Here is a 27,996-nt window from a genome sequence, read left to right on the forward strand (position 1 = left end):
AGATTGGGCTCTCCAGGGGCCACTAACTTGCATGTAACTCTTGAGCCCTTGAAAAGTGATTGGTCCAAATTGAGATATGAAGCATGTGTAAAATTAAAATACACACTGGATTTTGATGACTTAATATGATAAAAAGTGTAAAATATCTCAATAATTTTGAATTGATTAAATATTGAAATACTAATGTTTTAGATACATATTGAGTTCATAAAGTATATTAGTCTGTTCTCATGCTAATAAAGATATACCTGAGACTGGGTAATTTATAAAGAAAAAGAGGTTTAATGGACTCACAGTTCCATGTAGCTGAGGAGGCCTCACATTCATGGCAGAAGGCAAAGACACTTCTTACGTAGTGGTGGCAAGAGAGAAATGAAGACCAAGGGAAAGGGGTTTCCCCGTATAAAACCATCTGATCTCGTGAGACTTATTCACTACCATGAGAATAGTGTTAGGGAAACTGCCCCCATGATTCAATTATCTCCCACTGGGTCCCTCCCACAACATGTGGGAATTATGGGAGCCACAATTCAAGATGAGATTTGAGTGAGGACAGAGCCAAAGCATATCATATATTATTAAGATTAATTTAACCTATTTCTTCTTACTTTTCTAATATGGCTCCTAGAAAAATTTAAATTACATATGTAGCCCACGTTGTATTTCTTTCAGACAGCATGGCTCTAGATCAGTTTCACAGGGCCTTAAACCACATGTTTAAAAGCAGATTTATCATTTCCTACCCCCAAACTTATTCCTCTTTTGCCTAAGTTCAAAAGCTTAATTTTCTGTAAGTTAAACTCTAGCTAGGTGCCCAGTACTCTACTGAGCACTCAACATGTATTATTTCATTTAGTCATCACAACAGCCTTGTATCTAGTCTTATCTTCATTCTACACAAGAGCAAGTCCTGATTCCCCCTTCTTCACTCCGTGTTTAATCCATACCGAGCCTCTGCTTGGCTTCTGAAACCTCTCCTATTTATGCTCCCATATCTCTGGCTGAGATTTTCTGTAGTAACTTTCTTAGTGATCTCGTTTATTCCTTGTCCCTCTTCCCATTTGCCATTGCTGCCAGGATCATCTTCCTAAAACACATACCTGGTTGTGATTCTGTTGTGCTAAACACTTACAGTGGTTTCCTATTCTACTAACATCCGAACTCCTTAATGTGGCACATAGCACCCTTCATAATCTATTTTTGGCCTAAAATGGTAGCTCATTTTTCTGGGTTTCATTTTCTTCGTCTCTACGGACTCCTTCCACGTGGAATTTATAATTGTGGGAAGAATTTGTGATACTAATGCAATGATTTCTTAATAGGTTCAATCTTGTTCAGCGAACAGCACAAGCTTGCACAGCTCTGGCCTTTAATCTTCGTAGGAAATCTGAATTCCTTGTGGCATTAGCTGATTATTCTATTAAATGTTTTGATACAGGTAAGAACTTCTGTTTTTCTTTTGAAGCAGAGTAAAATATAGAGTGAAGAACTGCAAGAAGTTTGTCACTCTGTACAGCTTGAGGGCGCAGTCCCCATGACTGCTCTCGCTTCAGACACTAGGTGCAAGCTGGGGGTCCTAGGAACAGCCTCACTTTAGATCGGTTGACTACAAAGTCAGGGTTTCCTGACTGCTGTCAGGTTTCATAATTCACTAGAACAACTCACAGGACTCAGGAAAGCCTACACTTAATGATGATAGTTTTAATATAGCAAAAGGATAGATACAAAGTATAACTAGCCGAAGGAAGAGAAGCATGGAGTGGAATCTGGGAGGCTTCCAAAAGGAAAGTGTCCATTGTCCTCAAGGATGCATTGCCCTCCCAGACAACCCTCCCAGCATTGGTGTGTGGCTGGCCATCTGTGCCAAGCACTGTTGACACAGGGAGTCAACCCAAGCTTTGGTGTCGAGAGTTTTTACTGAGGCGCCATGACATAGGCATGACTGATTGGATCATTCCCCACGTGGCTGGACTCCATTTCTAGCCCTCCTCTCCTCCTAAGAAGTTAGTCTGATGTCACTCGCCCCAAAAGCCCTAAACTTCTAATCATGTGGTTGACCTTTCTTGTGTGATCATCTCCCACTCTGAGTCTTCTTAGCATAAACTATCTGGTATAGTGTGAGGGGCCCGCCAGGAATAACAAAGACACCCCTAAGTCACGGGTTTAGAGGTTACCTCCCAGGAGCCTAAACAGAAGCCAGACTGCGCTGTAAAGGTCAAATTCCTTACTACACAGGTACAATATCTTTTTTTAATATAGCCTGTGTGTTTTATACCACATTATGTTTTTAAATTGAGAACATAGAGTTCTGTAGACTAAACCTATTACTCTTAAAAAAGAGATATTTCAACTGTATTTTTTTCTTATTAAAATAATCAATGTGTTATAATGTTCAGCAGATGTATAAATAATAATATTAAAGATAGTGATAGCTAACACATAGTGTTTACTCCCTGCCAGGGACTTTCTGTGGCTTTATACACATTAATTAATTTTAATCATCATCATAACCCACAGAGATGAATACTATTATTATCCCCATTTTGCAGATGAGGAAACTGAGGCACATGGATAACTTAATCAGAGTCCCTCAGTTTATAAGCAGTGGAGCCAGAATTCCAGCCTAAGTGGTCTGACTGTGGAGTCACTGCTCTTAATCACTGTAGTACACTCTCATCCTACATACAAAGAAGAAAACTCACAGTGATTCTGCAGTACGGCCTAGAGACGCAGTGTTTTCATAATGGGGCTCTCTCTTTCCAGTCTGTTTTCTATGTATATACTTTTTTTATCTTCTAACAAATGCATAATTATCCTGTCTGTATTGTTTTGTGGGATAATTTTACCTCATTAAAATTCATATCGCATATCTAAAATCAATACCTAACATTCCACTGTATAGATGTTTACCATAATTTTTTAACCTATTACCTATTGCTGGACTTTCAAACTGTTTTCAATTTTTGGCATTACAAACATTGCTGTGACAAAATATCAGAAAAATGAAGTCTTTATAACTCACCTTTCCTTAAATTCCACTCTTCTCCTCTTTTTCTTCCTTGTTCTGTGTTCTTATAGTTGCTCCTACTTCACTGAACCCCCACCATGAAGCCCCTTCCTTAGACACTGTCTCCTTCCTTCTTTCTTTCCCCTCTCTGCCAAATTCTGCTTCTTCGCAGTATCCATTGATGAATTCTGACCCTTGCTTCCCCTACCCCATGCTACTGAAATTTCTGTCTCCAAGGTCCTTAGTAACCCTAACCCCTGATCGTTTAAGTCATCTTTACAGTTTTCATCCTACTTCTCTATAGCATTTAACAATTGGGATTACTTTGAAAGTTTTTTGTTTTGTTTTGTTTTGTTTTAGTTTTCATTCTATTACCTTGGTTCTCCTCCTGTCTTTCTAACTGCTTCTCAATCATGTCTCCTGAATTCTTTCAGTGGTTCCTAGACTTTGGATTTTTGACCCAATTAAAAAAGTGGAAGAACTCACATAGCTTGTCAACTTTTAATATTGCTAATTGACATTGGAAAAAAATACAATTTCATAAAACAAGGGATTTTCTTTCTACATAAACAGGGAGTGACATAATACAAATGAAAGAGTAGTACTTTAAATTTGACTTTATGAAAAACTCACTGCATTATCTGTATTTTTCTCTTTCCCTGAAGACCAGTGGAAAATTTATCATTAACTAACGCCAGACCTCCGAATGGTGTTTGGAAACCACTGCTGTTTCCCTAAGGGATTTGTCTGTTTCTCCGTCTTCAGTTTTGACCTACTTTGTATCATAACGTTTCCCAGATTTATATCTTGCTTTCTGACTATTCTCAAGTTCCATCTTTCTGGGGGGAAAATTCTGATCATAAAAGTAAAACATGCCTACTGTAGAAAACTTGCAAACATACAAAAAAGTGTAAAGGAAAAGAAAAATCACCTACGCTTTTACTAGCCAGTGATAATGATCATGAATAGTTTTTGGTACTTTACCTACCAAACTGTTTGCTCTGCTTACACAAATACACACAAGTACCTCAGACTCAAGCTTAAAAACCAAATGTATTATCATTATCTCACACTGATAAACCTGTTCTTCCTCAGGTATTTATTATTATTTTTTTATTTTTCATTTTTTTAGAGATAGGGTTTTGTCATGTTGCCCAGGCTGGTCTCAAACTCCTAGGCTGAAGTGATTCACCTGCCTCAGCCTCCCAAAGTGCTGGGATTACAGGCGTGAGCCACCGCCTGGCCCCTCCTCATGTATTTCTTACATCCACTAACAATATCACCATCTGCTTAAATAACTAAGCGGGAACCACTGGAGCCTTCACTTCTCTTGTATCTCAGAACATCAACTTGATCACTAATATTTTTTTGTTTTTCTCCTTACTAGCTCTTGGATTTGTTCTTTTCTCCATTGCCACTTTCTTAGTTGAGGCCCTCCCTATCTCCTGCCTGGATTATTACAGCAACATATAAATTAGTCTTTCTTGTTCAATCTCTTCCCCTCCACCAGATATCCTCAAAGTGCTCTTTCTAAAACACAGACTAAATGTGGTACTCTTTTACATAAAATTACCTGCAAGAGAAAGCCCAAACTCACTAGCATAAATTTTGAGGTTATTCTGCATCAAAGCCTTTGTCAGCCTTGTCTCCTACATGAATGAGGTGTTGCTAACATGTCCCGTCATACTTTATCAACTAGCCACAGGCTTCCATTTTTGTGGATATTAATGGAGGTGCCTCATGTAATACCTAACCACCTATTGGATCAGTTCATCTATGGCGTTTATATGTAGTGTTATTTCTAGACGTACAATGTTTTACCTGGGTAACAATTTTACTTTTTACCACAGTCACCAAGGAGCTAGTTAGCTGGATGAGAGGACATGAGTCATCAGTATTTTCAATCTCTGTGCATGCATCAGGGAAATACGCCATTACCACTTCTTCTGATACAGCACAATTATGGGACTTGGATACCTTTCAAAGAAAAAGAAAGCTGAATATTCGCCAATCTGTGGGTATACAGAAGGTCAGTGACAGGGGACATCTTGGCCTGTTGTGCTTCTCGGGCTAATTTCTTGGTCAACAGGGTATATAAATGTATATGAGTAATGATTTACTTTGTCCTTGTAGCTCTGTAACTCAGCAACAAGCAAAGCAAAGTGACCAACACAAAGATGTTGCCTATAGCTACAATTTATGACTTAGTGAGCTCTTTTCTAAAATTATAGCTGTGTAACTTCAACTCTCCTAAGGCGAAAGTCACTTAGTTGATTGGTTTTGTTTTCATTTTTAACCCTCTGACATTTTATTATGAAAAATTTGAAACACGCAGTAGATTTGTAAGAATTTTTGAACACATGTACATTCAGCATCTAGATTCTACCGTTAACATGTTACTGTACTATCCTCTACTATACTTTACATGGTACTATACTCTCTTATGGGCCTATCCATCCTTCTTTCTTTTTCTTTGTTTTGAGACAGAGTCTTGCTCTGTCACCCAGGCTGGAGTGCAGTGACATGATCTCAGCTTACTGTAACCTCTGCCTCCCAGGTTCAAGTGATTCTTCTGCCTCAGCCTCCCAAGTAGCTGGGACTACAGGTACACACCACCATGCCCAGCTAATTTTTGTATTTTTAGTAGAGACCGGGTTTCACCATGTTGGCCAGGCTGGTCTCAAACTCCTGACCTCAAGTGATCTGCCCACCTCAGCCTCCAAAAGTGCTGGGATTACAGGTGTGAGCCACCGCACACCCAGCCACTCTGTCCATCTTTCTGTCCCTCTGTTCATTAATTCTCCTAATAATGTGTGTGTGTGTGTGTGTGTGTGTGTGTTTTGTTCTGAGACGGGTCTTTCTGTCACCCAGGCTGCAGTGTAGTGGTGTAATGATAACTCACTGCAGCTTGGGTTCAAGCGATCCTCCTGCCTCAGCCTCCCGTGTAGCTGGGACCACAGGCGTGTGCCACCATGCCCAGCTAATTTTTAAATTTTTTATAGAGACAAGGTCTTTCTATGTTGTCCAGGCTGGTCTCAAACTCCTGGGCTCAAGCAGTCCTCTTGCCTCGGCCTCCCAAAGTGCTGGGATTACAGGCATGAGCCACCGTGCCCAGCTGTGTGTGTGTTTTAAAGTAAACTTCAGACATCAGCGTACTTCCCTGTAAATACTTAAGCCTTTACTTAATTGACTAGGGGTCAATATTTGTTGATGTAAAATTTATATATAATGAAATATTTAAGTCTTAAGTATTCATTTATTAAATTTCACGAATACACACACCTGTGTAACCTGTGTAGATGTAGCATTACCATTATCCCAGAAAATTCCACCGTCTCCCTCCCTGGGTGACCACCACTCTTCTTTTTCCTACCATGGATTAGTGTTGCCTATTCTAAAATTTTGTATAAATAGAACTATACAATAATAGTTTATGTAAGGCTTTTTTCGCTCAGCATAATGTTTTTGAGATCCATTCATATTATTAATAATTTGTTCTTTCTTATTGCTGTTTAGAATTCCATTGTATAAATATACCACCTTTTAAAAATCCATTTCTTTTGTTTTTTTCTACCTATGTAGAAACATATGGTATATGGGCCTCCAGATGTATTCTTGTTCTGAGCCCCGCAAGTGCCCCAGTTTGGTTCTGTCTTTTCTTTTTACAGACAAGCCACATAACCAACCTCTCTGGGCTTCCGTTTCCTGAGCAGGAAAATGGGTCTGTGGTAACCACCTTACCAGGGCTAGTGAGAAAATGAGATAAAATAAATAATTCATGTCAAGGGCTTGGCAGAGTGCCAGGCCCTTATATAGCAGCTCCTATTGTTATTTTGTCCTTTATGTCCCCTGGCTGTCATCTCCTGTGATTTCCTATATGACATCCAAACTGGTCTCTTTCATAGGGTTTCCATGCTGCTGCCCCCTCCTCCCTCCTTCCCACACCCAGTAACCTTCCCATTCTCTCCACCTAGTCAGATCTCACCCTTTCTTCAATTGTGATAATAGCTACTGAATCTATTTTCAGGCATTGTATTAAGAACTTTCCATACCTTATCTCAACTCGGTCCTGACACTGCCTCAATGAAGTAGGCAGTGTTTATTGTTCCCCAAACACAAAGACACTGGGATCTGGAGACTGGAAGCACTGGCAGCTGCAAGTGCCAGAGCCGGCAGGGTGTGAAGCCAGATTGGAGCCTTTCTGCAGAGTCAGGCCTCCCAAATCCTGGGATGGAGTCAAGGAGCCTTTGGCTGTTCCACCCTTTTGCAGTGCCCCGGTGACTCTTCCTCCTCCAGGCCCCCATATCCAAGCCTGTCATACCTCTTCAGCTCTAGGGGTCTGTCTGTGACTTCCACCCTAAGGGAGCTGGCACTTTGTGTCACACTACATTGTCCACATCACCGATTCTCCCTCCCTCTCTCCCCTTCCTTCTTCCTCCCTGTTCTTTTTTTTTTCTTTGAGACGGAGTCTGGCTCTGGCACCCAGGCTGGAATGCAGTGGCACAATCTCAGCTCACTACAGCCTCTGCCTCCCAGATTCAAGCGATTCTTGTGCCTCAGCCTCCTGAGTACCCGGGATTACAGTCGTGCGCCATGGCAGCCAGCTAATTTTTGTATTCTTAGTAGAGATGGAGTTTTGCCATGTTGGCCAGGCTGGTCTCAAACTCCTGGCCTCAAGTGATCCACTCACCTGGTCTCCCAAAGTGCTGGGATTACAGGTGTGAGCCACCACGCCCAGCCTGGGCACCTGTTCTATGCCAGGCTTTGGTGTTCAAAATGTTAGAAGTGGAGAAGTCAGAGGAAGATGGAATTATAGGTCTTTCCTCTTCAAAACTTTCTGTTTGGCTGATTTTATTCAAATGAGCACGCAGGCCCTATTCCTCAAACCCACTTCAAATGTGGCATTGCTAGGTTGTTTTAGTCCAAGGAAGGCCCTGTCTCCTTAATGCCCACCATCTTTTGCTTTTCAGGTTTTTTTCTTTCTATTTCATTAGCTAAATATTATTTTCAGGAGTATCTGAGTCTCTTGTGTGATTAATTATTTTGCTTCAGGTTATATTATACATGCAGTACTGCTTTTAATTTCTAGGTTATTAACGTGAACAGCTAGCAGTGCATGTCAACCAAAAATTTACTTTGTAGTCTCCATGGAAATCCCAGAGTCCTTTAATGTGCTTTTAATAATTAAAAAGAGATAAAAGTTGTGCCAACTTATTCATTAGGGATTTAGGCCAAATGTCTTAGTAGGTCTTTTCTTCTTTAATTGCTTTAGTGCTTACATTTTGAATTTTAAGTTCCAAAGACGAGAACATTGGGAGTTGAAGCCACGTGGAAACAGAGTTATGAAACAATGACACATGACACAGAAACCATCTGTTCTTTTTACTATGAAATTAAAATGAGTATACGCTGAATAGTTGCCAATGCAAACCTTGCTTGGACATTTAGATATTTTAGTTTAAAAATTAGGACTGTGGAAAATGTATGTATACTGTCATGTGTGCCTAAGTATATTAATGTTAGTGCTATAAGAATAAAATTAAATGTGAAAATGTATGTATAGTGTGATGTGTGCATACAGTAAATTGCTCTAAAATAATAAAACAGGACGGGGTACGGTGGCTCACGCCTGTAATCCCAGCACTTTGGGAGTCCGAGGCGGGTGGATCACTTGAGGTCAGGAGTTCGAGAACAGCCTGGCCAACATGGTGAAACCTCATCTCTACTAAAAATACAAAAATTAGCTGGGCGTGGTGGCACATGCCTGTAATCCCAGCTACTGGGGAGGCTGAGGCAGGAGAATCACTTGAACCTGGGAAACAGAGGTTGCAGTGAGCCGAGATTACACCCTTGCACTCCAGCCTGGGCAATAGTGAGACTCTGTCTCAATAAAATAAAATAAAATAACACCATAGTCCAAGTTATCAGCAAATTTTTCTTAAAGGGCCAGTAAATATTTTTGACTTTGCAGTTCAAGAGCAAAATTATATGACCATTCAGAATGTAACCATTTAAAGCCAGGTACCCAGCTAAGGTGGGCGAATCCCCTGAGCCCAGGAATTCAAGACCTAGCTGGGCAACACAGTGACACAGTGAGACCCATCTCAAAAAAAAAGTGACCATTCTTAGCTCCTGGGCTGTACAAAGACTAGAGATGGGCCAGGTGGTGACCACTTCTGTTGAAAACAGGAAATAACTGTAACCTGAATACTAAAGTAAAATGTTCGTTTTTTAAAGTTTTTTTTTTCCCGTGACACAGCCCTCAGGAGAGCCTGAGAACATGTGCCCCTAAAAACATTAATCTTATCAAATTCTTACTAAACTCATATTTTTATTACAGATCCTGATTCTATATTTTAAATGGAACTTTTATTTATTTATTTGTTTTGATGACACATGCAACCCTTCAGTAACTTGCTTTGGGTCTTCTGTTACGGATTTCAATTTCGATGGCTCTTTTAATCTAACCTAGTCTTCTACTTTTTTTCTCATGACATTAATTTTCTGGAGAGATCAGACCAGTTATCTTAGAAAATACCCCACATTCTGGAGTTGTTTTTTCTGTTTCATCATTATTGTTTAACTTGTATGTCTTTCGCCTGCATTTTCTATAAACTAGATATTAAGTCTAAAGGTTTGAGTAGATTCATGTTAAACATTTTTGACAAGCTATTTACCTTATATGTAGGAAAAAATAGTAAACAATACAGGTTGAGGATTCCCAATTCAAAAATCTGGAATCCCAAATGCTCCAAAATTTGAAACTTTTTGAGTGCCAACATGTTACTCAAATATCAGGCTCAAAGGAAATGTTCATTGGAGCATTTAAGATTTCAGATTTTTGGAGTAGGGATACTCAATTGGTAAGTATAATGCAAATATTCCAAAGTCCAAAAAAATCCAAAACATTTCTGGTTCCAAGCATTTTGCATAAGGAATACTCAGCCGTAGTCCCTCCCTCAGGGTTGGTTTCAGCACTGAGTGTGATAATCTACGCAAAGTTAGGACAGTGCTGGTTGTGTAGTAAGTGCTTAGTAAAATTACATCTGTTGCTGTTGTAACCATCAAGCCTATGATAGGATTGTCTCAGTGCAATTAGATAATTTGCCTAAGCTGTAGGGTGCCAGGCACATGGGCTCATGCCTGTAATCCCAACACTTTAAGAAGCAGGCTGATTGCTTCAGCCCAGGAGTTGGAGACCAGCCTGGGCAACATGGCGAAACCTTGTCTCTACAAAAAAGACAAAAACTAGCTGGTGTGCTGGCGTGTGCCTGTAGTCCCAGTTACTCAAGAGGCTGAGGCACAAGAATGGCTTGAATCCAGGAGGCAGAGCTTGCAGTGAGCCAAGATCACACCACTGTGCTGCAGTCTAGGCGACAGAGCGAGCTCCTGTCTCAAAAAAACAAAACTGGGGGGTAACTGTTATTTATTTATTTTTTAGCTACATTATATTAACAATTCAGAAACCCAAAAGTATTTAAATAACTCAGCAGCAAAATGCGATCTGACCTCAATTCATTTGGCAGCAAAATCTGAACTGAATTGACGTGAGGCTGAAATATTAATATATTTGAGTATGGGGCATTGCCCCAGGTCGCCTAAAGTTCTACATAATGTTATAGAATATACATCATACTACCTATCTAAAATTGGAAATCTACATTCTGAAGCCCCAAGGGTTTCAGAAAAGGAACTATGGAACTTTGATTTCAGAGTGTTTGTAAAGAACCTACCACTGTAACCTCTTTCCGCTGATTTTTGTAAGCAGTAATAGTAGTAATTATTAGTAATAGTAATAGATACCCATTGTTCAGTATGTTCCATGAACCTACATTTTAAATAGTTATTTTCAAGCTTTAATCTGGAAGGGTAGATACCATTATCCCCATTTTGCAAGAAGGGAAACCGAAGTTCAGAAATATTAAGTACTTTGTCCAGAAAGATTAAGTAATCTGTTCAGTATCACATAGTTTAGAAGAGAGTTGCAGTTTGAATTCAAACCTGTCTTTATCTAAAGCCTTACTGCTTCTCAGGTAAACCAGTTATACCTTTTCAGATTAGTACATTTTTATTCTTTTGTTGATGCTTGGAGGTAAGATATTCGGCTCATTAGTTAGAGATTTTGGAATCCCCGGGATTTGTGATTACTGTGGTATCAGAAAGGCTTTGTGATGGATATCAGAAAACATCTAATAAAGAGTGTTTTGCTGAACTTAATTCAGCCTGTGTACCCAGGACACTCAATAAATTACTGCCAAATAATACATTTGACCTTAACTTGCTAATATTAGTATCCTAAACTCTTTAAACCTTGAAAAAGGGCCAGACACAGTGGCTCACATCCGTAATCCCAGCACTTTGGGAGGCCAAGGCAGGCAGATCACTTGAGGCCAGGAGTTCTAGACCAGCCTGGCCAACATAGTGAAACCCCGTCTCTACTAAAATATACAAAAAATTAGCCAGGCATGTTGGCACGGCCCTAGTCCCAGCTGCTTGGGAGACTGAGGCAGAAGAATTGGAGGTTGCAGTGAGCCAAGATCGCGCCACTGCTCTCCAGCCTGGTGACAGAGGGAAGACTCTGTCTCTAGATAGATAGATAGATAGATAGATAGATAGATAGATAGATAGATAGATAGATAAAATAAACCTTGAAAAGAGTTCATCTACCTCCTCAAACTGAATTGGAAAGCTTAGGAATTTTGTGTTCCACAAGGAAAAACTGCAGCTCCATCCTTGAAACTAACCCCCCAAAAAGTATACTTTGTTAATGTTTTGAAGTCTTTCCTAAGGTTTTTATGTTTCTCAAGAGATGACACTATCTAAATAATAATGACATGCTTCATTAGAAACAATTTTATAATCATTAAAATATGGCAATTAAAATCACAAATCTAGTAATGAATAATCATGTAGGCAATAATCTATCACAGTTATTCCGCTAAAATAGCAGTTGATGCTCATTAACTTTTAAGCTTCTGCTTTTCCCAGTAGGAATAAACTTTATTACTTTTCCAGAAAAGTGACTGCTAATTATAATAAGAATTTCTTTTTCTTTTTTTTTTTTTTTTTTTCCTTTGAGACAGAGTCTCGCCTGCCGCCTCCAGGCTGGAGTGCAGTGGTCGGATCTCAGCTCACTGCAAGCCCGCCTCCCGGCTCACTCCATTCCCTGCCCCAGCTTCCTCCCTCGGAGTAGCTGGGACTTCACAGGTGCCCGCCCACCTCGCTTGGCGGTTTTTGTATTTTTAGTAGAGACGGGTTTCACCGTGGTCAGCTGTGGATGGTCTCTGATCTCCTGACCTCGCGGATCCGCCCGCCTTCAGCTCCCAGTTGGGATTACAGGCTTGAGCCAATCACACTGGCCAAGAATTTTCTGGAAGTCACTTTTTGACATCAGTTTTGAAAGAGTGTTTTAATGCATTCATTGTAGATCATAGAAATCTGTAAGGCCTTCATATTATAAATCTTCCTAACAGTGAATCTGATAGCGAAAGATCTACCACAGGTTGTCTTTAGCAAAGTGAGCCAAGGATGAAGTGAGGAGCTTGATCAGGCCCTTGCCTGATCTATCAGTATCTGATGTAGTTGAGTTAGTATTTTTTATTGTCTTGTTGGCATTAATCCTAAGTAGATTATTTTTGCTAACCAGTATGTTCTCTAGTGCATTATATATGTGTGTGTGTTGTATCGATGACACACAAAATCATATTCGAGGCCACTGAAACTTTTATGAGAAAATATTGGTTAATTTCCGTTAATAATTTTGTATTAACAAAAGGAAGCATTGTTTAGGCTTGTGATAGAAAAATGGAAATTAGGAGTATAAAGTGATGGCATTTTCAACTTTGCTATCAGTTTCACTCTCAGTTGTCCATTAAATAAACTGAATCTGTAATAAGATAGGATTATATATGCATTTGCACCTTTTTACTCTTATAAAAAAAATGCTTAACACTTACTTATCTTGAAACACTTTGCCTAATATTCCCAAAGGAGTAACTTTTTTTCTTGAGATGGAGTTTCACTCTTGTCACCCAGGCTGGAGTGCAGTGGCGCAATCTCAGCTCATTGCAACCTCCACCTTCCGGTTCAAGTGATTCTCATGCCTCAGCCTCTCGAGTAGCTGGGATTACAGGCACCTGTCACCACACCCGGCTAATTTTTGTATTTTTAATAGAGATGGGGTTTCACCATGTTGGCCAGGCTGGTCTCAAACTCTTGACCTCAGGTGATCCATCCACCTCAGCCTCCCAAAGTGCTGGCATTACAGGTGTGAGCCACAGTGCCCAGCCAGGACTAACTTTTAAAAGCAAACTGACTAATTTGGGAAGATACATATTTTAAGGCTGTTGACACATATAGTATAGTATATTTAACTAATTTTTACTCCCAGTGGCAGTGTATGACAGTGGCTTTTTTTTTACTATATATGTGTGTGTATATATATAGTATATATAGAGCTATATACTAATATAAACACTATATTAAATATTAACTACTGATAGATGTTTAAAAAATATCAAATGTTGGTGGGAGTATAGGGAAAAGGCACTGTCATACACTGCCGTTGGAATAATATATACATACACCCCATTTTGTGGGAGTAATATGTATATATAAACACATCACATTTTGTGTATGCATATATGTGCCTTCTTTTGAAGACAGAGTCTTGCTCTGTCATCCAGGCTGGAATGCAGTGGTGCAATCTTGACTTATTTGCAACCTCCGCCTCCCGGGTTCAAGGGATTCTTTTGCCTCAGCCTCCTGAGTAGCTGGGACTACAGGCACGTGCCCGGCTAATTGTTTTTTTTGTTTGTTTGTTTGTTTGTTTTTGTTTTTGTTTTTTTTGAGACGGAGGCTCACTCCCTCGCCCAGGCTAAAGTGCAGTGGCAGGTTCTTGGCTCACTGTAACCTCCACCTTCCGGGTTCAAACAATTCTGTCTCAGCCTCCCAAGTAGTGGGGACTACAGATGCCTGCCACCATGCCTGAGTAGTTTTTGTATTTTTAGTAGAGCCCTTGTTGGTCAGGCTAGTCTCGAACTCCTGACTTCAGGTGATTCCCCCGCCTCGCCTCCCAGAGTGCTGGGATTACAGGTGTGAGTCACCACGCCCGACCTAATTTTTGTATTTTTTTGGTAGAAATAGGGTTTCACCATGTTGGCCAGGCTGGTCTCAAACTCATGTCCTCAAGTGATCCACCTGCTTTGGCCTCCCAAAGTGCTGGGATTACAGGTGTGAGCCACCACACCTGACCAATGTGCTTTATTTTTGAAGTAAAATTGATACTCAAAATTATATCTTGTTTTCATTTAACTCTTTAATAATATTAGGTGAAATTTTTTAAACTGCCATTTAGAATTTTGTGACTTGTCTAGTCATTATAGTATACCTAGTTTTCGTTTGAAGGGTTTTTTTTTTTTTTTTGGTTAATAATAATTTATGAAATAATCAGTATTACTCCTTGTCATATATTAGAAATGTAGTTTTCTCCAACTTAAGAAAAGAATATTTGAATAAAGAAAAATAGGCTCTTGTATAATTTTAAATTTAAAGAGTACTATGTGAACCTTGTGTGAAAACTAACTTTCTCTATTCCTCCTTAGGTTTTCTTTCTACCGTTAAGTAACACCATCCTCAGCTGTTTTAAAGATAATTCCATTTTTGCCTGGGAATGTGACACACTTTTTTGCAAATATCAATTGCCAGCTCCACCTGAAAGCTCTAGTATATTATACAAAGTGTTTGCTGTGACCAGGTAATGTGCATTTTAAGACACTAGGAATATTTAAGAAATTTAATTTCTGGTAAAAAATTATAAATTTTCGTTTAGTTTTTATTCAGTATCTTTTTGTCATATTAGAAAAAGTTACCTTCCAATTTAGATATGATCTGCTGACTTTTTTTTATTTTGCGAAATATCAAATATACACAAAAATAGAAAAATACATGAACCCGTAAGAATTTCTTCTTTTTTTTTTTGTTTTTTTTGTTGTGTGTGTGTGTGTGTGTGTGTGTGTGTTGTTTTATTTATACCAGCATTTCCTCCATCAGAACCACTAAATATTTCCATAAGCTACAATAATCATCAATGAATGGCCATTTCTTTTTTTTTTTTTTTTTTTTTTTTGAAGTGGAGTCTCGCTCTGTCGCCTAGGCTGGAGTGTAGTGGTGCAATCTCAGCTCACTGCAACCTCCGCCTCCCGAGTTCAAGTGATTCTCCTGCCTCAGCCTCCTGAGTAGCTGGGATTATAGGCATGCGCCACCACACCGGCTAATTTTTGTGTTTTTAGTAGAGACGGGGTTTTGCCTTGTTGGTCAGGCTGGTCTTGAACTCCTGACCTCGTGATCCGCCCACCTCGGCCTCCCAAAGTGCTGGGATTACAGGCATGAGCCACCACACCCGGCCATTTCGCACCCGGCCATTTCTATTTTTATCAGTCATTTCACCTACTTCCCCAATGCATTGTTTGAAGTAAAACCTAAGTATATCATTTTATCCATGAATATTTCAGTTTATCTCTGAAAGATAAGGGCCCTTTTGGAAATATAACCATAGTATTATCACACTTTATTTATTTATTTATTTTTTGAGACGAAGTCTCATTCTTGTCCCCCAGGCTGGAGTGCAATGGCACAATCTCAGCTTACTGCAGCCTCTACCTCCCAGCTTCAAGCAATTCTCCTGCCTCAGCCTCCCAAGTAGCTGGAATCACAGGTGCCTGCCACCACGCCTGGTTAATTTTTACATTTTTAGTAGAGACGGGATTTCACCATGTTGGCCAGGTCGGTCTCGAACTTCTGACCTCAGGTGATCCACCTGCCTTGGCTCCCAAAGGGCTGGGATTACAGGCGTGAGCCACTGCGCCCGGCCTATTATCACACTTTTTAAAAATGAATAAGAATATCTTAATATTGTCATATATCTAGTCATATTCAAATGTCCTTGATTTGTCTAATAATTGGTTTTTATGATTGATTTGTTTGAATAAGAAGCAAAACAAGGTTCACACATTGTATTTTGTTGATGTAGTCATCTTTTCTTTTTCCCTTATAGTTTATTCATTAAATAACTGGTTATTTCTCCTCTTGAGTTTTCTATATTCTGGATTTTGCTCTTTGTCTTCATGTGGTATTGTTTAATATGATCCTCTGTTATCTGTATTTTTCCTGTATACTGGTTATACCTGTATTTTCTAAAAACTGGAGGCTTGATCTGATTTAAGCACAAGAAGACATTACACAAGAAGGTGGTTTCTATACTTTCATCAGTAACAACATAGAACAGTTTTCTTTTGTGATGTCAGTAGCCATCGGTGATCATTCCCTAGATCCAGTACGGCCTTAGAAGTTAGCAAAATGCTGCTGTTCTAATTCTCTCATTTCTTCTTCACTTATTAGTTAATAACCTTCTATAGAAAGAAACTTCTTCTCATCTACCCTTTGGTTATTTTGACGTACAGTTGTAAAGGAAAGGCAGGATGAATGCTTAATGTTCTCCTCTTTTTTCTTAAACTAGTTTTAAAAGTAATGAACTGGTTTATTGGCATCTTTCAAAAGTAGCTAATGAAGTTTTATGTCTTTAATCTTTGTAAATTCATAGGCTTAGAGTAGTTAGCATGTTTTAATACCTTGCAGCCGTCATTCTTAGATGTTCCAGTTCTCTCATCTTTGACTAATAGGAACCTCTGTTCACTGGCTTTGGCATCCTTTTACTACAACTCCAGTTGCCTATGATAGCTTTCATGCTTTCTGATGTGACAAGATGTTCCAAGCTTATCTGGTACAATTCCTGCCCTAACCCTGGAATTAGCCTTTTCTCTAAAGAGTCTGGGTTCTTTTTTGGGAAGTGGTATTTCAAGACCCTAATCTGGATGCTAGGGGTTCTATTTTGACTAGGCCGATCCTTGTTTCTAGTCAGGGGAAAGAGTTACAAAATATATGTTAATTCCTCTCTTTTCTCACCTTGTTCTTCTAAGTCATCAGTAAATCCCATCAATTCAACCAAACTATATCTCAAATTGGTCAATTTGTTTTTATTCATTGCTGTGGGTGGTACCCTAATCCAAGCTACCCTAGCCTCTTTTAGACGACTATAATAGCCTTCTTATTTGTTCTCCCTGTTTTCAATCTCATTTCCTATAGTCATTCTCTGCACAGCGGATAAAGTGGTTTTTATAAATCAGTAAGTCAGATCATGTCACTTTCCTATTTAACCTCCTTCATCATTTAGAGTAAAATCCAACCCCCCACCCCTCATTTCCCCCGAGGCCTTCTGTCATCTGGCCTAGGCCTCCCTCGCTTCGTCTCATTTCCTTCCTTAGTCTCCTCTAGCCACACCCGAGTATAGCAGTGTACTTTCATATGGCAATGCACTTGAGTATGACCTCTTACTTACTTTTCCTTATATACTAACTTTACTGCTTTTTCAGCACTTTTGTACCAGCCAGTCTGGAATACTGATCAGGATAGAATTCTTCCTCCAGATCATCCCATGACTGGCCTATTTGTGTCATTCAGGTAGCAGATCCTCCTTTCCCAGCTTTCATCACCTTATTTTGTAATTCTGTATAGAACTTATTACCCGCTGAGAACAAGTTCATTTATTTGTTTGTTTGCCTTCCTCTAGACTGAAAATCCTGTAAGAGCAGGATTACTTGACTTGTGCAGCCTTAACTGACTGTGTTCCTGGCTTCTGGGACCATACCTGGCTTATAGCAGACACTTGAAACATAACCATAGTATTATTACACTTTTTACAAATTAATAAGTCCTTTACAAGTTCTTGTTGAATGAATGAGCAACGGCCTTGCAAGTCAAAACAACTTATCTTTTTGTACCTTATTAAGGTAGCTTTCTTTGAGCAGGAAAAAAGTTTGGGCTGTTACATTTTTTCATGTAGCCAGTATCACCAATTCTGCATGGCTGTATGTGAAACACAGAGAGTTGGATAGTGATAAGTGACCTTGAGATTATGCTAGAAAATATAAGTGTTATGTAAAAAACCCACAATCAGGTCATTCAATGTTTGGTAAACGGGTGCCTTAGCACAGTAGGTAAAAATATATATACTATAAACCTGAGCTGTCCATACAAGTATTTAAATGAATACAAATTAAATACAATTGAAAAATAAGGTCCTCATTAACATTGGCCACATTTCAAGTGCTCGGGAATCACATGTGACTAGTGTGACCATATTGGATAGCACAGGTACAGCACCTTTCTGTCATCACAGAAAGTTCTGTTAGACAGCACTGCTATAAACAATTGCACCTGCCTTACTTTCTCGCTTTTTTGTTATATAGAGATGGCCGAATCCTGGCTGCTGGAGGCAAGTCAAATCATCTTCATTTGTGGTGCTTGGAAGCTAGGCAGCTCTTTAGAATTATCCAGATGCCCACTAAAGTTCGAGCCATTCGTCATCTAGAATTTCTTCCTGATAGTTTTGATGCTGGTTCTAATCAGGTTAGTAACATAAATGTAGGGCACTGTACTTTTTGCGAAAGAACGCATCCATCTCTGAACTATCTTAGCTCTTATTTAACTTACACCTTGTTACAAGAATTTGAAATTACAAATATGTGACTTTTGTGAAGAGTCTAGAATTGAAAAAAATTTCAAAATCTTGTATTCTTTATACTATTGACAATTTGCTCTTCTTATAAAATCAGCAGACTGAAAATTTATATTGTACTCTGTGGTTTGCAGTGTGCTTTAGCATGCTAGTTTTCATTTGTTCCTTAATTGTTTGGCATAGGCAGGAAAGATATTCTCCCCATTTTACAGATTCTAACGCTAACAACTAGAAACATTGACTTGTCAACATTCCTGTTAATTGTAAGGATTAAAGATTGGACTAGAACTAAAATTTTTTCGTTGTGTTGTTATTTTATTTACCCTAACTGGTTGCTCACTCCTGTGAAACGTGTTTTTTATTGGTATCTTTCTTTAGTTTACAAAGTGCTTCTTCCCCCCCTTCACTTATTCCTTTTTAAGAGTTGAGTTCTGTCAAACCTTAACTTTCTTATTTCAAATAGACTGTCATGGATCTTGTATTTTAACAGATTAGATATATGTTTTCCATATATATGTATACATATGCATGTATGTGTATATCGTGTCCATTTTACTTACGTTTTTGATTAGGTAATATATTCATATGGTTGAAGACATAAAACAGCACACAATAGGAAGTCTGTCATGCCTTTCTACCATTTGTCTAGTTGTTCACCTCCCCCCATATCCACTGTTGTTACGTATAGTGTTACGTTTTTCCCATTATTTTATACAGCCTTGCACCTTTTATTCTTTGGGTTTTTTTGTTGTTGTTTTGAGATGGAATCTAGCTCTGTCTCCCAGGCTGGAGTGCAGTGGTGCAATCTCGGCTCACTGCAACCTCCACCTCCCAGGCTCAAGTGGTTCTCCTGCCTCAGCATCCCAAGAAGCTGGGACTACAGGCATGAACCACCATGCCCAGCTAATTTTTATATGTTTAGTAGAGACGGGGTTTCCCATATTGGCCAGTCTGGTCTCAAACTCCTGACCTCAAGTGATCCACCTGCCTCAGCCTCCCAAAGTGCTGGGATTATAGGCGTGAGCCACTGCGCCCAGTCTACCTTTTATTCTTAAGTTGGAAATTGTTCTATATCAGTGCAGAACTTCTTTCTTTTTTACAACTGCAACACTATGCAGTTTATTTTTTAAACCAGTCTTCTATTGGCACTTAACCTATTTTTAGTCATTTTCTGTGACAAATCATGCTCACTGAATAACTTTTTACAAGTGTCATTTCACACATCCTCTTTGTAGGATAAAATCCCAGAGTTGAAATAGTGGCATAAAGGTTATGTGCATCTGTCATTTGGGTAGATCTTGCCCAATTGACTTCCAGAGGAGTTGCATCAACCGCAGATGAGGGGCTTTGTTTCCTGCAAGCCAGCCAACAGGAGGGCTTTATAGACTATCACCTCCAAACTGCCTTTTACAGTCTTTTGTATGATTAATGACATCAGCATTTCAAGCAATCACATGGTGGCATCACCTACCAGCCACTGCCACTGGGAAGAGAACCTGAGCTTAGACAAGGCAGCATGGGGGTTTATTTGCTTCAACTTTTTTATTACATGTTTTTTTTTGTTTTGTTTTGTTTTTTGTTTTTTTGAGATGGAGTCTCTGTTGCTCAGGCTGGAGTGCAGGGGCACAATCTCGGCTCACTGCAAGCTCCACCTCCTGGGTTCATGCCATTCTCCTGCCTCAACCTCCTGAGTAGCTGCGACTACAGGCGCCTGCCACCATGCCTGGCTAAGTTTTTGTATTTTTTAGTTTAGACGGGGTTTCACCATGTCAGCCAGGATGGTCCCATCTCCTGACCTCATGATCCTCCTGCCTCAGCCTCCCAAAGTGCTGGGATTACAGGCGTGAGCCACCGCACCCGGCCTTTATTACATGTTTTTAATTTTTGAAATTATGAGTTAAAATTTAAACTTTTCTCAGCTTCCCTCCTACCCCTCCACTATCCTTGCAACTCACAAACTCTCCATTCTCCAGATGTTACTTAAAGTATTTGCTGAAAACAGGTAGACACTGGGGAGCCTCAGTGGCAGTGACAGGTTTGTGTGGGGGCAGCAGGGCTGGTGTTCGCTTCGATTAGCTATGGAAAGGGTACAGGAAGGCAAACCCTCCACCCTCCTTGTTCCTGATAGCCAGTGTGGAGGCAAAAGTTAGGAACTGTCTGTCTTAGTCTGTTTTGTGCTGCTGTATTGGAATACCACAGACTGGGTAATTTATAAACAACATAAGTTTATTTCTCACAGTTCTGGAGGCTGGAAAGTTCAAGATCTAGAGGTTGGCATCTTTTGAAGGCCTTTGTTCTCTGTCATAATATAGTAGAAGGCCTCATATGGGTGAGAAAGGGAGGGAGGAATGGGAGGGGACAAGAGGGAGGGGAACTCATCCTTTTATACCAAACCCACTCCCATAATAACAGCATTAATCTTTTCATGAGGGCAGAGCCCTCATGCTCTAGTCACCTCTCATTAGGCCCTATCTGCCAACACTGTTGCATTGAGCAAGTTTCCAATACTTGCTGTTGGAGAGACACATTCAAATTGTATCATTGTCTAATCCTCTCTGTCCCCTGCATGATATGCCTGTGGGAAGGGAAGATTCTTAGGGCACCTTTCCATAGTCCACCATGATAGGTTCCTTGCTGATTCTGATTAGATCCAGGGCATAATCAACATGAGCCATAAGTTGTGATTTTAAAATATATAATATCAGGCCAGGCACAGTGGCTCATGCCTGTAATCCCAGCACTTTGGGAGGCCAAGGCAGGCAGATCACCTGACATCAGGAGTTTGAGAGCAGCCTGGCCAACATGGTGAAACCCCATCCCTACTAAAAATACAAAAATTAGCCAGGCATGGTGGTGCATGCCTGTAATCCCAGGTACTCGGGAGGCTGAGGCTGGAGAATTGCTCGAACCCAGGGGTTGGAGGTTGCAGTGAGTGGAGATCGTGCCACTGCACTCCAGCCTGAGCAACAAGAGTGAAACTCTGTCTCAAAACAATAATAATAATAAAATAAAACATAATATCTCACTGAGAATAGAATTTCCTCTAGGTGTCCCCCTCGAAATATATGTATTTATATACACACACACATATATATACACACACACATACATACACAAACATTGCATACATGTAAAGACATGTATATAGTATGACTTTCAGATATTCACTGTCACATGGTTTTAGGAGTTTATATTTTTTCTCTCTACTCTTAGGTTCTTGGAGTACTAAGTCAAGATGGTATTATGAGATTTATAAATATACAAACTTGTAAACTTCTCTTTGAGATTGGGAGCCTTGATGAAGGAATTAGCTCATCAGTAATTAGCCCACATGGACGGTACATTGCATGTATTATGGAAAATGGAAGTCTAAACATATATTCAGTTCAGGCTTTAACACAAGAAATAAATAAGGTATGTATGATCAAGTAATCAACATCAGCTTTTTATAACCACTTACCTATTATATCATCAAGAGTAAAATCTTTATGCTACTGTTTCTCACTCACCTGGAACTTATCCATTTTTCTGGATATATGTTGTTGCTCTTACTCCCAAAGCCACATCTCTGACCTTGATTTCTCACATATGCTCTATTCTTAAATTGTTGCCTTCCTGAGGGACATCTCTGTTTGATGTCTCTCATTTAGGTGTTACTCATTATCTCCTTCCAAAAGAGTTCTTCAATCCTAGTTTCTTCACTTCTGTCTCATGTTTTCTTCCCATCTCATAAGCTAGAAACCTTGAAGCTCTATGACTTCCTATGCCTTTATTTCCTAAATCCAGTCAATACTAAGTCATTTAACTTGTTTTTTTTTTTTGAGATGGAGTTTTGCTCTTGTTGCCCAGGCTGGAGTACAATGGTGCGATCTCGGCTCACTGCAACCTCCGCCTCCCGGGTTCAAGCGATTCTCCTGCCTCAGCCTCCTGTGTAGCTGGAATTACAGGCGTGCGCCACCATGCCCAGCTGATTTTTGTATTTTTAGTAGGTATGGGGTTTCACCATGTTGGTCAGGCTGATCTCGAACTCCTGACCTCATGATCTGCCCACGTTGGCCTCCCAAAGTACTGGAATTACAGGCGTGAGCCTCCGCACCCAGCCCAACTTCTTAAATTTGAAATATCTATAAATGTCTATAAACCTCTGTAATTGCTATCCTTGTATTGGTCTTCATTAACTACTCTAGACTAACGGTAATTTAAAGAAATATCTTAAACTCAGAGCCCTCAGTGCCTGCCCTGCCCATCCTACCATCTTCTAAAATAATTCATCATCATTTTTTAACTAATGCTATTTTAGCGGCTTCCTTCCTTCACCTGTGGAATTAAGTCCAGACTCTTCTGCCAGGCTCTCAGTGTTCTCTCCAATCTTGTCTACCTGTCTAACTTATTTCCTCAAATTTACAACTTCCCTCATTATCCCCATAGACACCATCCTTATTTCTGAATCTATTATCCACAGCATCCATTTCACTAAAATGCACACCTCTCTTCTCTTCTCTGGTTATCTAAAACTCCCCCAGCTAATCAGTCATATTGTCCGTGTGTCTTCCAGTCTGGAATTGCACCTTGGTAACTCTAACAGAGACTTCGATGATCACCTGGTCTAACCTTTTCATTTTACACAGGAAGAAGTTCATGCTCAAACTTAATCACGCAGCTAATAACTAGCAGTTCTGGGTGTTCCAATTCTTCCAAGATCACATGAGATTGGGTACATTTGGAGTAGCATTTGCCACCTTTTTTTATTCTAGAAAAAGTTTGTGCCTCCTCCTTTTTGTTTTCTTTATCTTTTAAAAAATTATGCAAGCAGTGTCTTGTTGCAGAAAAAAATAAGAATATACAGAATAGCAAATAGACAAATACAAATCACTGAAAGTCTCACCATTCTCAGATGATTCTGATTTACACGTTCCCAATTTCTTTTCTATGTATGTAAAGATATACAGTCACTCCTCATTATTTGTGCATTCTATACATGAGAATTCACCTACTCACTAAAATTGATTTGTAACTTCAGAATTAATACTTGCAGTGCTTTCATGGTCATTCAGGGACATGCACAGAGCAGTGAAAATTTGAGTCACCAGATACCCTTGTTCCCAGCTGAAGTCAAACGAGGCAACACTCTGTCTTCTTATTTCAGCTCTCATAGTGTAAACAAGTATCCTTTCTGTGGTCTGCTTAATACCATTTATTTTTTTTTTTTTGCATTTTGAAGCTTTTTGTTAAGATTTTACTGTTTAAAGTGGTCCCCAAGCATAGCGCTGAAGCGCTATTTATTGTTTCTAAATACAGGCTGTGGCTTCCCTTATAGAGAAAATACGTATGTTAGATAAACTCATTCAGAAATGAGTTATAGTGCTATTAACTGTGAGTTCAATGATAAGGAATCAGCAATATGTATTAAATAAGATGTCTTTAAACAGAAACACACATGTATGTATTGATTGATTAATGAGGCTCTCAGGAACCTGACTCTGTGTTTCCCCTAGGAGCAGTATTTCAGTATTCACTAATTGAGTGTTCGTGGTGACTTTATAGAACCACTGCAAATAGTGAGAATTAACTATACGTATATGCTTATGTGTGTGCACGCGCACGTGTGTGTATGCATACTTGTCTCTAAACATATGGGATTATACTCTGCTGCTCTTTTGCCCTTTATATCATTATATATACTATATAAATATATTTTTACATTATAATATGTGCTATATATTAATAAATTTTTTAAAATGTATTAATATCTGCTCTTAGAGAGTTTTCAGCCTCTGAATAGTCAGTTTTACAGTACTAGCTAAACCTTCTTCTTCTTTTTTTTGAGATGCAGTCTCACTCTGTCACCCAGGCTGGAGTGCAGTGGTATGATCTCGGCTCACCGCAGCCTCCGCCTCCCAGGTTCAAACAATTCTCCTGCCTCTGCTTCCCTAGTAGCTGGGATTACAGGCACGTGCCACCACACCTGGCTAATTTTTGTATTTTTAGTAGAGATGGGGTTTCACCATGTTGTCCAGACTGGTCTTGAACTCCTAACCTCGGTGATCCACCCACCTTGGCCTCCCAAAGTGCTGGGATTACAGGCGTGAGCCGCTGCGTCCGGCCTTGCCAAACCTTCTTAATAGAGGCAGGCAGAGATCTGAGAAAAACTATGGTAAGAGTGAGTCATTGAGTTCCTTTCTGCTTGTTGTCTGTTGAGCAAATTGAGATCACATGAATAGAAAAGCTAGCTTAGAAGTAGAATGATCTTTTTTATTTTTTGGACACATTCCCAGTACCATCAGTGTCTTTATGGCTGTTCCAGGCTACATTAATGTTCAGCTCTATATTCTCTGTAAATCATAACTCACCTTTGTCCCATTTTTGCCAGTTTTATTTTCTTGTCATTGGAAAATTTCTGGTATTGTGGTAATAGAGTAAATGAATTCTTACGTGTTAAAGGTTTAACACTACAAAGGCATGTCAAGTCAGGTCATATCTCAGGTCCTTTTTGGGAGGTTATACTTCATGGTAGAAGATAAAGGCTCAAACAGGGGAAATTGTGACATTACAATGGACATTTTAATAAAAATGTAGAAGAATGGATTGAAGTCAAAAAACAGTTTAAGGATATTAAAGATGGGTAATATTCATAAGTCAGACCACTATTAATCCCATCCCATAGATGAATTGAAGAATTGAATCATAAACTGTAAATGGTCATTGTATTTGAATTGTATTTAGAACTTAGAAAGCCTGAGTTACCTTATTTGCTCACTTCCTTTGAAGAAGGAAGATCTTTTGATTTCAAAGAGAATATTATTTATGGAGAAAATGTTCTAGTGAGTAATGTTACTTTAAGTAAATTGAAGTTGTTCAGGTTTTTTTCCCTGTCTGATGGGCCCCATAAAAATGAAGGTATAGGTTCTAGGTCACATTGTCTGAACTGCTTAAGCTGTTGATACAATAAGGAACTAATAGTGATCGCTAAGCAGATTAAAACATTTAACCAAGGGATAGAGAGGCAGAGGTTCCATGCTTCTAGAAGAAAATCATTTGGCAGTTTCCTCTTAGAAATTTCACTTGACCCCAAAGAATATTAGGATATTTCTGTCAGAATTCTAGAGGGCCATACCTCTAACTGTACCTTTTTTTGCTGTAGGTAATAATCACCTTACTAACTTCACCATGTATGTGTAAACATGATTTGGTATCAAATGATTTAAGGCCAGCTTTCAAGGAATAATTATATTTATTGCTATTGTTAATCATATATCTTTATTATGTTCTTCAAAAGGATTCAGCACAAATTTGCTTTATTAGTCAAAGCAAATGTTCCTAGACATTTTACTTAGGTTTTTTGCCTGAAGAATAATTCTACATATTAAGGCATGTTATTAAAGCAAACTTTGAAAATCATATATTAACAGGCCTATCTTCCAAGGATATCCACTAGAATACATATATTTATTTTTCCATTTAGCCACCTCTGCCTTTAGTGAAAGTTATTGAAGATTTGCCCAAGAAAAAACTGAGTTCCAGTGATCTTAAGATGAAAGTAACATCAGGGAGAGTACAGCAGCCAGCAAAACCCAGGGGAAGCAAAATACAAACTAGAATATTAAAACAAGACCTGACTGGTGATTTTGAAAGTAAAAAGGTAAGAATATTTGGTAATTAAACTTTGTTTGTCATGACTCTGCTGTAGACAAGTCTTGTGATTCCTAAGCCATCACCACTCTTCCCTCTCTTGGGAATTAAAGAAAGAGAATAAATGAAGAGAATAAAGTTGTAACTGAAATTATGTACAGGCTGGTCTCAATCCTGGCCTCAAGTGATCCTCCCACCTTGGCCTCTCAAAGTGCTGTGATTACAGGCATGAGCTTCCACACCCAGCCATATTAGTTTGAGAAATAAAGAAAATATAGCTATTAATAGAGATGTTACATTATTTTCAAGGGATTTTAAAACTTTTTGATGACAAATATATACACACACATATACAAAGTACACATTAAGTATACAGCTCAGTGAACTTTCACGAAATGCACACACTATGTTACCAGCACCCAGATCAAAAACTGGAATATTACCATCAGCTTCTTGCTCCATTCCACGCTCTCTCTCCCTTACCCCCGCCCACCCCAGAATAGCTACTTAACTGAGGTTTCAGGCATCCACTAGGGATCTTGGAACATTTCCTCCTCAAATAAGTAGGGACTGCTGTAACTTCTTTTTTCTTTAAGCATTTTTTAATTGTAAAACTTGCAACACAGAAGAGTATCTAAAACAGATTACAGCTTAATGAAAAGTAAAAAAAGATTACGTATGTATCCTGTGTCAGGTGCCTGCAAGACCATCCTTAGGTTTGGTGGTTTATTAGGACTCAGCATGTTGTCATATTCATAGCTATAATATATGAAAGTGATTTTGCTTTGCAAAATCAGCAAAGGGAAAAGACACATGGGATGAAGTCCAGGAGAAACCGGGCACAAGCTTCCAGAAATCTTCTCCCACTGGAATCACAGGACATCCTTGATTCCTCCATCAATGAAGTGTGGCAATGCGTGTGAAGTATTGTCTACCAGGGAAATTTATTAGAGACCTGGTGCCCAGGACTTTTACTAGACGCTGGTTCTGTAGATACCCTGTTTTAACAGGTTTCAAATTTCAGACTTCCAGAAGGAAGGCGGGCATTCAGCATAAGCCACATTGTACAAACAGTTTAAACACAATGAGCCACTCTTTATTGGTTCTGGGGGTAGTGAGAACTCTCCTGAAATTCAACTTCTAGACACCAGCCAAAGGCCGACCTTGCAAGTAAGTCTTCTAAGGGTAGCAGGCTCAGACCGGCTTGTGTTCACTTTTTTCTGCACATACCCATTTCTACATGAAGAAATAGAGCATTACCAGTAGCTTTGGAGCCCCCTGTGTGCTTATCCCCCATCACAATTTTCTCCCTACCCCATATATATAACCATTGTCCTTGCTTTTGTGTTAATTATGCCCTTGATTTTCTTTATAGTTTTATAACCTCTTCATGTAACTTTAAACAAAAGATTATTTCTTTAAAGAAAAAAACTGAATAGCAGACACAAGCCTAGCCTAGTTGTGTAAAGATTGGGCAATATTGCTCCTATTTAATGAATGCTTTATTGCAAAGATAAGCTGAATGGTATCTCTGAGATATTCTGGCTTCAGAGTTTGCAGGACCTTTTCTGGGAAAACTGGTGGGAATGGTCATGAGTAACTTCGGGTATTAAAAGGCTCATCATGTCAGGGTATGTGGCAGCATTGTAGTGTGGATCAAATCTGGATATCCTGCAGAAATATGTTGAGGAATGGAGCTGCTTCTGAGGAAACCATTGCCAGCTCTAAGAAGTAGGTCAAAGTAGAACACTTCGATGGGGTGAAGTGCAAGTCCTCAGCTAATCTT

The 27,996-nt window shown here is 39.3% G+C and overlaps 1 protein-coding gene across 18 annotated transcripts in view; it reads left to right on the top strand.

Annotated features, from left to right (window-relative positions):
- TBC1D31 (TBC1 domain family member 31) overlaps nucleotides 1-27,996 on the top strand; it is a 71,997-nt gene that overhangs the window by 8,850 nt on the left and 35,151 nt on the right. For 11 of the 18 annotated variants that reach the window (XM_031669727.1, XM_021942596.2, XM_021942600.2 and 8 more), the window contains 5 exons: nucleotides 4,858-5,036; nucleotides 14,611-14,762; nucleotides 18,313-18,472; nucleotides 21,795-21,995; nucleotides 26,044-26,220. In XM_031669727.1, the coding sequence (XP_031525587.1) occupies nucleotides 4,858-5,036; nucleotides 14,611-14,762; nucleotides 18,313-18,472; nucleotides 21,795-21,995; nucleotides 26,044-26,220 (869 nt within the window). Of the gene's footprint in view, nucleotides 1-1,322; nucleotides 1,439-4,857; nucleotides 5,037-14,610; nucleotides 14,763-18,312; nucleotides 18,473-21,794; nucleotides 21,996-26,043; nucleotides 26,221-27,996 lie in introns of all 18 variants that reach the window. The other 7 variants (XM_031669722.1, XM_021942605.2, XM_021942597.2 and 4 more) reach the window with 1 other exon arrangement.

The sequence above is a fragment of the Papio anubis genome, chromosome 8 (assembly GCF_008728515.1).
Source record: "Papio anubis isolate 15944 chromosome 8, Panubis1.0, whole genome shotgun sequence".
NCBI classification, from domain to species: Eukaryota; Metazoa; Chordata; class Mammalia; order Primates; family Cercopithecidae; genus Papio; species Papio anubis.